At 41.0% G+C, this 17,168-nt stretch overlaps 1 protein-coding gene across 3 annotated transcripts in view; it reads left to right on the forward strand.

The window, feature by feature from the left end:
* The window catches only part of ITPKA (inositol-trisphosphate 3-kinase A), a 39,429-nt gene extending 24,171 nt beyond the window's left edge, over window positions 1-15,258 (forward strand). For all 3 annotated transcript variants that reach the window (XM_072929979.1, XM_002200246.7, XM_030274328.4), the window contains 5 exons: window positions 1,991-2,204; window positions 3,779-3,983; window positions 9,016-9,117; window positions 10,198-10,269; window positions 11,090-15,258. In XM_072929979.1, coding sequence (XP_072786080.1) covers window positions 1,991-2,204; window positions 3,779-3,983; window positions 9,016-9,117; window positions 10,198-10,269; window positions 11,090-11,293 — 797 coding nt within the window. In that variant the 3' untranslated portion in view covers window positions 11,294-15,258. The remainder of the gene's footprint in view (window positions 1-1,990; window positions 2,205-3,778; window positions 3,984-9,015; window positions 9,118-10,197; window positions 10,270-11,089) is intronic.
* The last annotated feature ends 1,910 nt before the right edge of the window (window positions 15,259-17,168 follow it).

A 17,168-nucleotide genomic window follows, 5' to 3' on the forward strand; every position in this document is an offset into this window, starting at 1 on the left:
CCTAAAACATATTTCAGTTGTGGTGTGGATAGGGAAGTGGGAGTTATATACCTGAATATTGAGATCAGCAGGGAAGCAATGGTCAGACTCTGGAGAAGGGCCAGGATTGTAAGGTGATATGTGTAAAATACTTGTTAGAGGGAAACAAGAGGCTGAGGAGCTAAAGCCCTAATCTGTCTGGTGCTGTTGGTTGCAGTATGGGATCATTTTTCCTGACTGAGTAGCCAGTAGTTAGTTCCTTAGGGGGAAGGATTACTGTCCATGCCTGTATGTTCTTCAGCCCTGGAAAGGACAATATTTCTAATACACTCCGAACCCCTCATCTGAATGTAGGTCCTTGGATGAAAAACAAATGGGAGAATTGCCTTGCTGACCATGTGTTTGCATTGTGAGTCTGCCATTGTTCACTCTGTGAGTGCAAGGAGCAACTCGGTTGGTTCTAGTTTTGTGTCTGTAAAAATTGGTAGGTGTGCTCCTGATGTAGGCTTAGTTTCATTTGTAAGGCAAAAAAACAACAAAGAGAAGTCATCAGGTTTGTGTCTCTGATGCTTCATATAATTTCTGCGCAGTGCTAGTGGGGGTTTATTAGTACACATGTGGGCAGGCACCCACGCTGCATCGTGCTGTAATGCAGTACATGAACCACCTCTGTGTATGCTGATGCCCTAATATGGTGCACTTCAAAGCTGTGCTGAAAAATTTACTGAACCCTAGAAATTGAGTAGCTGCATTTTGCACAGTGTTGTTGTTGGGTCTGATTTGTATCACACAAAGTGCCAAGATGACCCAGTCTTAATGCAGTTTTTGTCACAGATGTGTTGACTTGGCTTCATCTGTGTGGAGTGAGGCGCTGGTCATGTAATCATAACCCTTCTGGAGACTGATATAGTAGGGTGGAAGAGGAGAGTTAAGAGTTTAATAGAAGCTGATCAGGAGAGATACTGTTCCAGTTTCCTTTTAGCAGTGTCCTGTGGTTGGGTTTACTCCATCCTTTCTGCAGCTGTTCTTCTCTGATATGACAATTTTTTTCCGAACTAGAACCTGGGCTGTTACCAGCCTTGCCCTTTTGCCGAGGCAGCGCCTGTTCTAGGATTTGTCAGAGAAGAACCAGTTAGAAATGGCTGAAGGATTCCGCTGTGGTAAAGGTTGAGTGTTATCCCCAGGGTTAATGAAGCTCCTAATTTGGTGTCCAGTTTATTTTGTCTAAATTAAAAGGTGCCTCTGAATGAAATGTGCACTTTCCTCAGATGCTGTTGGCAGGTTGCAAGGATATGAAAGTGTTTGGAAACTCTGTACAGGTGGAGGCTGATTACTGCTAATTGTGGCCTCTACAGATGTCATTTGTCCTGGATACCATTCACTGTAAAAAGTGTAAAAAGCACTGTCACCCTCCAGACTGTACCTGCAGGGCATTAGCAGATAAGCAGGTTTCCAGAGGAGAGGCAATACCTACAGGCAGACGCAGGCGCAGTCACAGTATGTGTGTGTCTGTGTAAAAAGGGCAGTGCTTGGCTTCTGGCTGTTTCTGACTGTTTAACTATCACTGATTGACTGTGCTGCCTCTGTCTGGCCATGCTCAGCAGGTGTGTATACCCTGTGTGAGGATTAAGGACAAAGCCAGTGCTGGCAGTGTTATGCAGCTTTAAAATAGCCTGTCAGAGGATTAAAGAATTCTGGTGCATGGCTGCTTCCTGAGCATTTTAGTAAGTATAGTACTGTTTAAAAAAAAATCCACACAGCCCAATGGCCTGAAGCAACTGCACTCCTTAAAGCTATAAATTCTGACATGGGAATGTATCCAAACGGACTTTCACTGCTAACAACTGTTTGTCCTGTGTGTTTTATTTTTTATGGAAAGCATCTTATCTCTTCAGAGGAAATCTTTTAACTGCTGCCATGAGACTGATAGATGAAACTGGAATGGTGGGGGAAGGGGTTTTTCTTTTTTGCTTGTCAATCTTGTCAGCAAGTGTTTGATTTTCTTTTTTAGGGAATTTCAAGGCAGCTGATAGTGGGAAGATTCTCAAACGCTTCTCAGAGAATGAAAAGGAGTGTTTTGAGCGACTGATGAAAGATCCACTACGCTCCTGCGTCCCTTGCTTCCATGGCGTGGTGGAGAGAGATGGCGAGAGCTACATCCAGCTGGATGACTTGCTTACTGATTTTGAAGGGCCAAGTGTGATGGACTGCAAGATGGGGATCAGGTGGGGTGAATGAAAGAGAATGTGCTTTCTCTTCATTTGAAGGAAGGGGGAGGTGTGGTCATGCTCACAGTCACCTTGGACAACATGTCCCGTTATTGCCAGTTTGTACATGGATTCTGGAAACTAACTGATCTATAGCCTCAAAAACCATCCACATCAAGAAATGTTCAGGGGTGATTTAAGACAAAGTTTCTCTGCAGTGGCCTGATAAATCATGGAAAAAAATGACATGATTTATTCACTGCCATTTCATTGAATCCTTGCATGCACAGTGATTCAGAAAGCCTCACAAAGTAAAGTTTCCATTTCCCAATGCAAATGACTGAATAACTGTCTGAAAGCCCATTTCCAAAGCTTGAATGAGTCTTTGCTGGTATTGATATTTTCTTTAAAGAGTCAACCATTTGCACAGGTCTGGCCTGTGTTTTTCCCTACTCTGACATCTTGAGGTGTTGCCATCTCTTTGTTCTCCAGGTTCTCAACTTTCTTTTCCATTAGTTGTCCGTGATTAAGAGGAAAACATCAAAAATACTATCTAAGCATAACAAACAAAGAGATAGAGATTCGTTGAGATCCTGGAGTAAGGTAACAGTACAGAGAAGCATGAGCTGTCATAGTAATCTTTCAGGTGTCAGCTCAGCTGCTCAAGAGTTATTGTCATAAATTAGTTACTATACTTACAGGAGTACAGATACGCCTTTTCAAATAGATGCAAAATTTAAAATTCATTAGAAAGATATAGCACTAGTATATTCAGAAAAAGGAGGAGAAGGATTTGCAATGGTACACATTTTGTTGAAAGTAGGTGTCATTCTGGCAGTGAGAGACATCATATCCTAAGTGCCATCCTGGTTTGTTACACTGTGATGAAGAAAGTAAACTTCAGGCACTTGACAAAGTGCAAGCTTCAGGAATCCAGTGGAACATAGAAAACATGAATAGTGCCTTTCTAATGGCTACTGGATTAACAGATTAGGTGATAAGAGCAAAATGTGGAAGTTTTGTGTCCCTTCACCTTCCTGTTCTTAGTTACATCTTATGGTTTGGAACTACTCCGATAATCTGCTTTACTCTAGTTTTTTCTATATGAAGAGTGATTCTGTCTTTCACTGAGATGCATTAAGTAAAACAAACTTTCAGAGGCCTTAAAAAATTGTCCATGACTGTTCTAATGTTTTTTGAGGAGAGAGAATGTAGTAAGTCTTCAATAGCCCTATTTGTTTTTTTATTTCATTATAAGTGATCTCTCTTACCTGTCCTCTGAAAATGTGGTTCTGTTTTATGGCACAGTGGGAATTCAGCTTCCTCTTATTCTGTAACCAGGAAATAATTATAACTTGTAAGTAAAGGTATAGTTAGAACAAGAAGTGAATTAGAATTTGTGATTCCTGGGGCTGTTTCACTAAATATGCCTGCACAGTCATTGCTCTGTGTACTTTGGTTTCCCCGTATGCAAAACTGGGGCAATGATAAGGCTTATTTTCCTGGTTGTTGTTTCTTGAGGACGGTTTGTGAGCTGTAAAAATAAATGTTGAGGAAGTCCTTAAGGATGTGTTGGGATGTGATGTTTGCAGGACATACCTGGAGGAAGAGTTGACTAAGGCACGAGAGAAACCAAAGCTGCGTAAGGACATGTACAAGAAAATGATTGAAGTGGATCCTCTTGCTCCCACGGCTGAAGAGAATGCCCAGCATGCTGTCACCAAACCCCGGTACATGCAGTGGAGAGAAACCATCAGCTCTAGTGCCAACCTGGGCTTCAGGATTGAAGGAATTAAGGTAATTGTTTCACCTCTGCCTTTTCCTGGAGAATGAACTTTGATGTGTTGATTGATCAAAAAGCTTGTGCACATCAGTAGGCAGCTTTTCCAAAGGATTATGTGAAAATGCACTAACTGAAACCACAGAGTTCACTCTAGTGCAGTTCTAAAGCATTCAATCTAATTGTAACAGAGAGTGTCAATGAATTTAAGCTTCAAATACACATCAGCCATATTTGAGTCAACTACAGAGACCTTACAGGAAGGACTCAAGGAGGTACGCAGTGCAGATAGAATGAAAATGAGACTGTTGTAAGGAGGAATTCAGAACAAGTATTAACTCCCTCTCTGCATGCAATTACTTTTTTTACCCAGGAACTATACATATTTATTCCAAGTGAATCATAGTAAAGTGGTTTTGTTGCAGTTATGTTTATTGGCAAGGCATGTTAAAAGCATTTGCTTAGATACTCTTGGGATCAAGGAAACCACTGTTCCTTTTAAATACAGTATGAGATCCAGTATAGATGGAGCTGGAATAAAGCCAAAACAATCCAAAATGAAATTTCTCGATCAGCCAAGTCCATATGCTGTTCTTGATGGATAAGTTTGTGTCCCTGTACTATTCCTAGGATACTACCTTATAGCCACAGTAGAACCTTGGCAATTTTCTTTCCTACCTATTACTTATCTTTTATAGAATCATAGAATGGCCTGGGTTGGAATGGACCTTAAAGATCATGTAGTTTCAACCCCCATGCTTTGGGTAGGGACACCTTCCACTAGACCAGGTTTCTCAGAGCTCCATCCAACTTGGTCTTGGACAATTCCAGGGATGGGGCGTCCATGACTTCTGTGGGCAACCTGTTCCAGTGCCTCACCTCACTTGCAGTGAAGAATCTCTTTCTAATACCTTTTCTAAACCTACTCCCACTTTTAAATGATCCCTTGTCCTGTTACTGCCTGCTCTTGTGAAAAAACCCTCTCCATTTTTCTTGTAGGCTCACTTCAGGTACTGGAAAACCACATATAGGTCACTCCAAAGCCTTTTCCAGGCTGAAAAAACCCAGTTTGCTCAGTCTTTCCTCATAGGAGAGATTTTCTATCCCTTTAATCAATTTGGTGGCCTCTTCTGGACTTGATCCGACAGGTCCTTGCTTGTGGACTTGCTCCATGTCTCCCTGAGCTGGGGACCCCAGACCTGAATGCAGCACTGCTGGTGGGGTCCCATGAGAGAGGAAGAGATGGGTAGAATCCCCTCCCTTGCCCTGCTGGCCATGCTGCTCTGGATACAGCCCAGGACACAGCTGGCTTTCTGGGCTGTGGGCACACATTGCTGGGTCACATCCAGCCTCCTATTCACAGCACTCCCAAATCCTTTTTGGCAGGGCTGCTCTTGATCTGCTCATCCCGCAGCTTGGATAGATACTGGGGGCTGCCCTGACCCAAGTGCAGCACCTTGTGCTTGAACTGCATGGGGTTCCCATGGGCCCACCTTTAAGCCTGCCTATGTCCCTCTGGATGGCATCCCATCCTTCAGGTGTGTCAACAGCACCACTCCAGAGCCTGGATTAGTTTTGTTTCCATTTCACAATTCAAGCACATAGAAATAAGGTATAAAAGATGGTGATGCTGATGGACGGAGGCTCTTTAAACACCTCTTTCTTCTCTCCATTGCTTTGTGTCTTCTCCCTTCCTTATGCACAGATTCTCCTGCTGTGATATTGGAACTGGGGCTCCAAGCTCATGTGGTCCTGGCCCCTTGTGTGCTGTGCCACCCACTCCTGGCTGTTAGACACAGGCATCCTCATGCAGCAACTGTCTGAGTGGTAGATGAGTAGATGATCTGGCTCCAGTCCAGCCAAAACACAGGATCCTGTCTTGCCCTTTAGCCAGCTAATGATGTTATCAAGATACCTGTTTTATTCCTGTACAACTTATATCTTTGTATGCTCCTCTGTGTAATGGAATCAGAAACCCAGATGATCTTGAGGCCTTTCATGGGTGTTCTTGGAAGACAGTTGGTGAATGAAGATGTACAGTCTCAGAGTGACTGAGCTAAGGGAGAACATGGGAGCTTCAGAAAAACCTCCTGACTTGTTCTTTGTGGGTTTGTTGGATGTCAGAGGTAGGAGCAGTATGATACACAGACTGTGTAGTGTTTCCTTCTGTGGAGACACAACTGTAACTTCACAGAATGAATACTTAATCCTTGACTAAGTACAGGAAGTACTTTGGAGCACATTCCCTTTCTATCTCCCTCTGCCGTTATGAGGAATGTAGGTATCATTTTAAGATTTTTTTTTTAGATGGAGAAAATGTGGCAGGAACCGAATTGTTCAGGCAATACAGGTAGTCAGTATTCCCTACACTGTTCCACTGAAGCTGAACTGTGCATCCAGTTCTATATTTTTGCAGAAAAGCAAAGCCATTCTGCAGGGATCCCCATTTTGGTAAGAAAGCCTGCAAGAGTCAGTGATGCCAGCTAGTGGTTGATGGGAACAAGGGGAGGTTCTCCCTGACTGGACTGATAACTCCTGGAGTTAGTTGATGAGGTATATTGGGTTTGGTCATTCCTACCCCGTGGTTGCTTGAATAAGAAGTGAAAGCAAAGAAAGTGAAATCATAAGCCTTTCTGTGAACTGGCTGCTGATAAATGAGATCTGATTCACCATATGCACTCCTGCAGTAGTAGGGTATCTGTTATCTTTGGGTTGATGCATTTCTTATCCTTGCCCTGCTTCTGGATCTCTGAAATCAAGTCAAGTTCATTTATGGGATTTGTCACATTTCCTCCTCTCAAAAATATTCTGAACCATTTGGTTTCCCTACAGTTGGAACCTGTTGCTCAGTAGCTGGTGCCTTCCTGATTCCAAATGCACATTTCCTCTCTGGCAGAGGCTGTCTGAAGGCCAGGCATTGCAAACATTTTCTCTATAATACTAAGCTAATGCCTGGGGCTGAGAATTGGGATTTCTGTCTTCCCATTCTGTCAGTGAATATCTGTGCAGTTTGAAAAGTTACCTCTTCCTTTGGTACCATTCCTTTAGCTGTAGATCAGGAATAGCCATTTCCCAGGAGGATATCTGATTTGATTCATAAGTCTTTGTGAATCCATTAAGTTAACCCAGAGCCCTTTAAGGGAAGTCTGCAGAGGGCTCTGAGCAAGACCCCATGGTTTAAGATGGATAGCACTATTTCATGGAGCTGTGACACCTACCCTGGTGAGTCATGTCACTGTCACATCTAATAAGAAGTGTTGCAACTGGCTCACGAGCTGCACTGTGTGACAGACTACTCGGCTGTGTAGGAGTGTATGTGGAGTCCTTAGCAAAGGTAAGACTTCAAGGAGTGAGTCAGGCAAGTGCCCCTCAAGGATCAAGTACATAATACTGGGGTGATGCTATTCAAACTCTGGATATTGTTTACAACAAGTAAAGACAGGCAGTAGCTATGTTTCCTGCCAACCACTGGAAAGGAGAAAAATCATAAAAGTGTTAAAAAGGGAAGCAAGTAATTAGTTTGTCCCGACATGAAAGGTTAGAAAGGTAACAAACACCAAGCAGCTATCCTAGACACTGCTCTACAATCTGCAGCATAGGGAGAAATTATTTTTATAACAACCTTGCTCCAGTGAAGAGGTACAAGGTGAAGTTTCAAATTTCTGTGCACTGTTGAGTATTATCACACATCAGATCAAATGGCTTCTAACTTTCACTACCTACCTGCTGAACCGCTCTGGCATAACTTGCACATCTCATCAGGCTGACATGCAGCACTTGTTATCTGTCCAACAGCCTTGGAATAAAATGCTCTTGCATGAGAGATCTGGAGTTTTAGCATTATTGAATTTTTTTCATGTATACTTTAGAAACCAAGATCAGCTGTGGAATAAATAGTGTTTCACCTGCTGAGACTGGACTTGAATTTGTCATTTTGGTACACTGACTTAACATATAGGAGACAACATATTTTACTGACCTGCTGATTTACTCACAATGAAAATGAAGGATAGGACTTAAACAACGGAGAGGAAAACAATTTGATAATCCCGCAGGCTTTTAGTGGATTTTTGTTACCAGTTGTAATAATTGCTGTATTTTACACGCAAATCCTAAAATCTCCTATTCGTGTCTCTTGAAGCAACAGGGATGCTCTTGGACACATGCATATTCATATATTCTGCATTTACAAATACCTCCAATTAATGCATTGCTCTTATTTGCTTGTAGCTCCAGAAGAATATAAAAATACATGGTTTTTTTTCAGTAGCACAACGCTTCTGTACTGAATCTTATTGCTGGCACGAAAATACTCTGTATTTCTCCAGAACACACGTGGAACAAGCATGCCTGCACTGTCCTTTGCCAAAAGTCACTCACCTGCTTTGTCACTGCTAACATTGCAAATCCCAAGTTGTTCCTGTCTGCAACAGATTTCTGTTCTGTGACTTCTAGGTCATATTGTATGTTCAAATGTATATTTGGAACTGAATCCTAACTGTGATTCTTTGATTTCCCATTGAAAAACAGAAACAACAACAAAAACCACTACCACAAACAACAGAAAACCCAAATAACAACAAAAAATCCACACCAAAACCCAAAAGAAACCCCCAGACTAAAAGGACTAGTAAAATTAGTTTTGGAAATGTTCCCTCACATCCTCAGTCAGGGTTTCATGAGCCAGACAAGAGTACAACCAAAGAGGTCTCTGTGGTTTGCCCCACTGAACTCTGCACTGCTAGCACAGATGTGAGAAAACCCTCCTGCAAGTTGGTAATATCATGAATTGGTTGGGGGTTTTTTTTGTTGGTTTTTTTTTTTTTTCTTTTGCGTGTACTCAACAGGAAATGAACTGCCAGTGCCATTTAAAGCTATCCAATCTGCTTTTGTATCTCTTCTCCTTGGTTGGTTTTTCTTCCTGTTCAGCTACTTACTTTCATCTGGTTAGCAAGGGCTGAGCTGTTGCTGGTTCAAGAGTATTGAGTGATGAGGGGAATGATATGAGTGCAGTCTAAATAATCTCGCTCTGTGTGCGGTTCTGTGCAGAAGGCGGATGGAACATGTAACACAAACTTCAAAACAACAAAGACACAGGAGCAAGTTCTACAGGTTTTTGTGGAATTCATTGGGGGCAACACAACTATTCTGGTGAGTCTGAGCTCTTCAGGTGCACTGATCTTGGACGAATGCACTTGCTTCAGGGCCATGCTTTCTTTGGTACAGGAAATAGGAATTAGAATACCAAGGGAGTGAGTGGTTTTGACTTCCAGTAGCTCTGAGGAGATGGGGTGGACATGGGGATTTGGTGGGGTGAGAAGTTGACTGAGACCAGTTTTATCAGCTCTTGCCATGAGTTGACCCCAAATGCCTCATGCTATCAAAATGTCATTCAAACTATCTAACTTATGGCTTGCCATCAGCTTCAATCATGGGTGTTAGATGCATTAGATGGGTGATATCTAAGCAAGGATTGTGTTGGCAGGAAAACTTGTGATTTGGGAATCCAGTCTGGAGAAGATAAAACCAGAGTGTGGAGGCAGGAAGTGAGATTGGTGACTAGCTGTGTTCCCATGTGTGAAACTCATCTCAAAGAGGAATTCCTGTGTGCTAATTCATGGGTAGCACAACAGGCATGTGGTAGATGGCATAACACATCTCTTGTCTTTGGAACTTCAAAGGATGCTGTAATGTTTTGCTGCAGTGTGGGAGCCATTATGAAGGCAGATTAGCCCTTCAGGAGGAGCATGCTTGGTAGCTCAGGGCAGCCTTAAAAATCTGCACTAGAGTTTTGTACATTAGGCCTTGATTTTTTTTTTTATCCCCCCTCTGTCCCCACCATGGTTGGAGGTCCTTGTTTCTCTAACACAATTTCTTTCTTTTCACTTTGGGGGATTGGAAGATTTTTAATTCATTGAAAACTTTTCCTCTTTATTAAGTAGAGAAAAAAAAACAGTTGCAGAAAGCCTTATGACATCCAAATCAAGACAGATAAATATGTTTGGTGTAATGCATGCAGCAGATGAACTCCAGTCTGTTAATCACTATGAAAGCTTGAAATGTATTTACAGATTGATTTTCATGTTATGAACCTGTTGTTTTGAAAGACCTCTAGCCTAAAATGAATATGATCTCTTAATTATATTGACTCTTATAAACAGATTATCTTTATTCAGTTTTCAATGAAATGTTTATGGGTTGTTTGGGGGTTTTTTTCTCTTCTTCTTCCAGAAAAAATACCTCAAACGTCTGCAGGAAATTAATGTCATTCTGGAATCCTCAGACTTCTTCAAGCGGCATGAGGTGAGCAGTGAGTGTAAAGCTGTGGAGGTGCATTGCTTCTTCATTCAGGTGTAGTTCAGAACAGCCTGCTGTATGAGTAGAAGGGGTTTTGTAGAAGAAAGCTAATACATGTTGACAACACAGGTACCACAAAGCCTCCACCATGATGATACAGGAGATTAAACTAGTTGAGGAATAATAAATCCTCCTGTCTTTATTACATCCCAGCACTTACAGCTCTGGGCCACTGCATGAAATAGTTTGTTAGTACCAGTTTCATATGGTTTCTCTAACTTGGATGTGCTCCAGTGGAAATTTTGTATTTGGTACAGGAGCATTCAATTGCAGTTTGGCAATGAAGGCTGTATTACTTCTAATGGATTTATGTTGAAATACCATTTAATTCTGCTGTCTGTGTTCTCTGTGTGCTTTGCTTTGCAGAAGGCATAATTAGCATTGTAATGTGTGCTTGTTAACCGCTCAAGATTTTGAGATTAGGCATTTTATTTTACCTTGTTGATGCTCTCTTATCAGTAGAGATATTTTTGTTAATCATGAGTCATGATCTATCTTTGAATTGAGACCTGATGCTAAATACGATGAATTGATTTTCTTCCTTTTTTCTACTAAGTCCCATTTCTTATCTACCCTCCCATTTGTACCTTACTGATTGATACAGTTATGCAAATGGAGCATCAAAGTCATCAATTTCTAAGTTCAGCCCAAAAGTCTGTTGGGTCATAGATGATATGAGGACATTATCTTCTTAGCAGGAGGTGTTAATTAGTGGGAGAGGGCTGAAGATGTATTTTTAACTACATTTTCTCAATTTGTCTTCCAGGTTGTAGGAAGTTCACTACTTTTTGTACATGATGGCAGTGGGAATGCCAACGTGTGGCTGATCGATTTTGGAAAGACCACCCTTCTTCCTGATGGGCAGACACTGGATCACAGGATCCCCTGGCAAGAAGGCAACAGGGAGGATGGGTACTTGTTGGGATTGGACAATTTGATTGGCATCTTGGAAAGCATCACTGAAAGATGAGTTGAGAAAGGCACAAAACTTGCAGGGCTTCTCTGTAACTTTCTGCTTTACTGAAGTAGAAGGAAACTCAGTTAGAAGGAAACCTTTAACTCCAAACTCCTGAGGCTGTCAATGCAGAGGGAGCTGCATCCAGAGCCCAGCAGTCAGTGATCAAAGTTACTTTGCATCAGCCCTCTATGAACCTAAATTAATCACTCCAGATTGGTTTGTATTGCACCAGATTAACTTGAGACTGATCCTCAGAGAATGAAGATCTCCATACTCGGGAATCACATCAACATGAGTCAAGAGGTCTGTGTGGTAAGCCAGAATGATTATGATTTCTGGCAAAATGGGACTCCAGAATATTTCTTAGAGAACCAGGGCAAATACTTGGGAACTCAGGGCAGGAAAAATGATTTTTCAGGGAACTGCGTAGTTTTGAAACCAGATTGTGTTTTTTTCCTCTCTAATTCCAAGTGCTCTTGCTCCTGTGTACACTATAGGTAGGACCAACAACTTCTGCTGCATTATGTTACAGAGTGAGCAAGGTGCAAATGAGTGATAATCATGAGAAACTGGGAGCAAAGAGAGACAGCAGTTTGTAGTGGCTTGATGTGGCTAACTGCTGTTGGCCATTTCTCCCTTTCCCTACCCTAGCCTTGCCTCTATCTCAAGAAAGGCCTTGGCTTTTTCTGTAGCCACTCAGGAGATTACAAATACTCTAGGGAGAGAATAGCAGCCTATTGTCTCCAAAAACATTTGACTTTCCAACTGAGTGAGCTGTTGGATATGTTACTAAGTTGGAGAGTTAGGCCTCTTGCAACTGAACTGCAGCTCTGAAAATCACTAATGATCCTTCACAAACTAGTTGGGGAACTAAGGTTTTTTTCCAAGGCTTGTTTATTTTTGAAGATAAAACCCCTGTCTACATGCTCACACTAGTAGTCAGCAGCCAGTGTGATCTCTTAAGATCATGATTTGACTGTCTGTAAATGCATGTGACTTCTTGGCCATGTCCCTGTTCTCAAATAGGATGCTGCCACTTACACATATAAAGTGGCACAGCAATCAGGGAGGTCGTGTTTCTGCATTCATGGCATTACACAATGATGAGATAATTCCCAGGCATCATTCCTCCAAGGTATCAGCTGTTAACTCCAGGCAGTTTGGGTGAAGGAATGTCAATGTATTGCATCCTATAGTCCCCATCTGGAATCACAGGGTGATCAGTGCTTCATTGTTTTGCTGTAACCCAGGCACAGCCACAGAAAATTCAGTTTCTAGGTTAAAATCAAGAAAGATTGAATTGTTTTCTTGCAATGGCTTCACGTACCTTCTCCGCTGGTTGCCTCTAGTCACTGGAACAATTTTTTACATACTGGCAGTATAAATACTGTCATTAGTCACATGTTGACTCACCTGCCAGGTTTTAATGTCAATCACGTGGTGATGTTGTTTTCACAATGCAGGTAAGAGTTACATTATCAGTTGATGGTTAAAGCCCTTTTCATGTCTAGAGGTAGTAATGCACATTGATCAGAAATTCCTGTCTTTTGCTGGTGTCCTGTTCTCAGTAAAGAGTCTGAGAACTTTGGATATATGAAGGTGACTCCACTTTTGGGAAATGGCTGTTTCAATAATAGTTGATGTCATAAGCAAAAAAAAAAGCCCTAGAGTTTTAGAGTCCAGATCTGGAATGAAATCTGCAATATTTGTAATTAGAGCTTAAGTAATTTCTAAAAGGAGTTACTTTGGGTAACACACTAAAGTGTCTTCCGTACTAAAAGATCAGTCTGATTTAATTACTTTTTCATCAACTCTAAACAAAACAGGAGTATTGAAATTGAAGCTTGGTTGTGATGTAAAAGTTAGATGACATAGGTATTCTGTAGGAAGTAATGACATGTGGAAATATTTAATCTTAAACCAGAAGTTGTCTGAAACTGGTAATTATTTCTGCAGTTCACTGCAAATTCAGACAACTTCTGTGGCCTTCCAGAGTTTCACTGTTTTATATTTATGGTAGCATGTTAGTGAATTTTTCACTTAGAAGTGTCAGAGTGTTTACATTAGGTTTTTTTGAAGTGACTGCACAGATTATATCATTACAGATGCCTCCTAACTTTTGAACTGCTGTGAGATGACAAATGAATCCGTAGTGAATTCCATAGTTAAAAAAAAAAAAGTATTTCTACTTTTCTGCAGCCAGCAGGTAAGCCATGAATAGCAGTGCCTAAGGTGAATAGCAATGCCTAAGGACAATGCCATATAAATAGGTCTCACAGGCAGGACTTCAGTCACATTGCCTGTTTTATGAGACTGCAATTGCAAACTGTCCTACCATAACTAAAAAGAATTCTAAAAGTTGAAAATAAGATAAAAACACAATTCAATTATTGGTTTGCCTAATTAATCTTCAGAGTTAAATTTCTTTATTCTGTTACAACATATGTGGATCTTTTGCACCAATGTAACCTATTTCCTGGAGGGAAGATCTAAACAGTGGAGATTGGTGCTCAACAGTCAGTTGAGAGTTTAAGACAAACTTTTAGAATGACTGTCCATTTCTAAAGGAGAACTAGAACAATGTGTTATCCATAGCTTCAAAGAAAACAACTCCTGGTAGCACCTGGCTGGCTGTGCAGTACATGGTCCTGGGAGAAAACGTGGAGAAGGTTCATTCCACTGAAGTAGCTGGAAATGTCAGGGAAAAAGGAAAATCTCTGCTACAGCAGACACTGATCTGGAAACTCATTCTAGATGGTATAAATTCTAGGAATTTAGTTTTTAAATGGCTCTTTGTGATTTCTTTCTTTCTAATCTCTTAGCAAGACAATAATCTGTCTCTGTTATGGGGAAGGAGAGAAGGAGGCAGCTTTTCATAGCAAACTGCAAGTGTAGGACTTTAACTGAGCACTGGAGCTCTAAGGAGCTGAGGCTATGAGCTCAGGAGCAAACTGCCCCAGGGTAAGTTTTAGATTCCTTGTTTTCCATCAGGTGGCCCAGAGCACCTATCTATGAACACACACTTTCTAGTGTGAGGAAGCAGCATGGCCTTCTTTCACTTATGGGGTAAGTTGTGTTGAATAAGCTTATATTTACCAGAGGGTCAACATGGTGCACGTGCACAGGCATGTAACACAGGGGGAGCTGATGCATGGTAACCAAGGGATTTGTTCACATGCAAGTCCAGAATGTTGTTCATTAATGCCTCTGCTGAGATAGTGCCTCACTCTGGAGACACTGGGAACGTGGGATTCCACAGCAGGGTCAGAGATGCTGGCCTAGAGGCATTTTGATGCTGAACAGATGACCTCTGACTTAGGCTCCAAGATCCTTAAACTCACTAGTTAGATGCAGCAGTGCTGTAGCTGCTGCGTTCCTGTGTGAATCAAGAAGTAGGACTAGGGCTTCTCTCCCTCAGCTTCATCATTGACTTGGTTTTTTTTTGGCCTTGGAAAAGGCATCTCCTAGGCATTGTTTTTGTTCTAGTTTGCAGATGGGAATAGACCTACTTACCTTGTGGGAATGGTGCAAGGCTGTCCTTCATTAGTGCCTGCAAGCTTCTGTTAGATTCTTTGGAGGAAGGTGCAATATAGAAAAAATTCACAGAGATAGATTGGATAAGTTTAAAAATGATGGATGTTGAGGCCCCACAGAGATGTAAATTTGGCTGAAATTTAATCAAACTGGTAAAACTTAAATCCATCTAAATTTTGTACAGGGGGGTATTCACTTAATGTCTGGTCCAGTTCCTGTTGAAGGGAAAGATTTCAATGTATCTCAGAGGGCTTTTGCTACTTTTTTTATTGCTGTTGTTATTATTTGTTATTCTTAAGGTACTGAGATCAAATGGCCTGTATCATCCACATGCATCCGTTCTGAACACTACAATGCAATGCTGACATTGACTGTATTGGATGAGTGTTTGTTACTCTGAAGTGTGTATGCTACTAAATAAATCAGACTGAAGGAAAAAACGACATCTACTGTGATTTGGTCATGTGAGAATAATATATTTTCTTCAAGAATTTCCTTAGGGAAGCGAGAAAAATGGTATGTTTCACTGCTTTTAGTCTTTACCATCTGCTACTTCCTAAAGCAAAACCAGAAGCCAAATGGTGGAGCTTGGTTCTAAAACCTACTGATACCTTTAGAACCTGATTCGCACAAAGCTTGCCAGCTTCCTTCAAGGTAAGCTCTGTCTCAGAAATCTCAGCGAATAGCCTGCAGTGTATTTAAAAAAAAGTGCACCAAGAGGCACTTGTCAGACTCGGAGCGCTAAACTGTTCCCTTGGGCAGATTTGTGTGGACACGGGGAAGAAGCACTCAAATCTCTAGGACTGGCAGCACTTCTTAGCAGGAGAGAGTGTACTCTTACCACAGAGAGAGTGCAAAGAGTACTTAGGGGAAAACAAATATCCACCATTAGTGTCTCTTTGTGTTGCAAATATAGAAGTATGCACTTGACTAGCTTTAAATTGCATAGAAGTAGGTGTTTTATTTACTTATGTACAGTAGTCACCAGAAAGGTAAGTTAGAAGAAGTACTGCCTTGACCAGGGGTAATGAAAAATCACAACCTTTTCATGTGATTTTGCATTTGTGTGCTGTGATGGGAAGATGTTAGGCATGGTATCACTAAGGTCTCTGCATGGGATTGAGAAGGGTGGGCAGCCAGGAGGAGAGAGTGCAGCCTTGTCTACAGGAGAAACTGTCTCACGTAGCTCAAGGCTCTAAGGAAATCTGGTCCCTTTCTGACACAGCTCTGGAGATGCAAATACAGTGGGTGAAAAAGTATTCCCAGCAGCAGCATTTTCTTCTCTTTCAGAAAAGTAGGGAGAGAGTTTTGAAGGTGAAGTTAAATTTGCAAAAGCCTGTAACTATTTTATCACCTTTGGAAAGCTTTCTTGGTGCACACCAGCCCATAGGCAAATTAACTGAGAACTTAGCTCAGGAAAAGGCTTGATATGAGGGGGGTCACCTTAAATCTGTGCAATTAAAAATTGTGTTTGTTTAAAAAATGAAGGTGCAAAGCATTTATATTGAGGAGAGCAAGGATTACAAAGCAACGAGAGGCAGGACTATCAACAAATGTGAAAAAGCAGAGAAAGAAAAATTGAAATTTCCATTATTGTTTCATCTTCTGTTCATCAGTCCCTTCTTTAAAATGTAACTATGAGGTTATGTGAAGCAACATAAAGTATTTATGCTAAACACAGTCAAAAACAACTATATACATACAATTACAAAACCAATTTGGTAATGTTAAAAGACAGACAACTATCAGGAAGAGCAATTTATAACAACCTTATAAATAGCTGATTCTGCAGTAGGGAAGTAGTGAGTGGAAGACTTCTCATGGATTATAGAACCGAATTAATCCCAGATCTCCAACTCATGTCATTCCTCTAGGAAATAAAATTGGGTTTTGGCTTCCAGTTTCCAAATTAATCTAATTTTGACACTATGGGTTGAACTCATTTGTGCTGCACTAAAAATGTCTCCTTAATACAAAGTAGTTTCATGCAAATTATGTTTTGCAATGCTAGCAGTTGAGCACTATGAAATCTCTGATTATGCAAACAATAAGTTTCAGTCTCAGAGCTGAAAGACTGAAGATTGTAGTGTGTATCACTGCAATTGTTATTTTTTCTTTTGAGATAAAATGGTTTCTACAGTATGTAGCATTCAACTTCACAACAGGATCAATATTAACATTATTTCCTCCAAGATATTAATTAAAAATTCATTATTTGTGAGGGTTTTTAAACAGTATCTAAAAAAATATTGTTACAGGTAAGAGATTCACGGCAATACGCTAACAGAAGATCATTCCATTTGGGAGAGTTAAGAGCATTGAGGTTGCTAATGCAGATTATTTAAAAATACCT

This window comes from Taeniopygia guttata, chromosome 5 (assembly GCF_048771995.1).
Source record: "Taeniopygia guttata chromosome 5, bTaeGut7.mat, whole genome shotgun sequence".
Lineage (NCBI taxonomy): Eukaryota > Metazoa > Chordata > Aves > Passeriformes > Estrildidae > Taeniopygia > Taeniopygia guttata.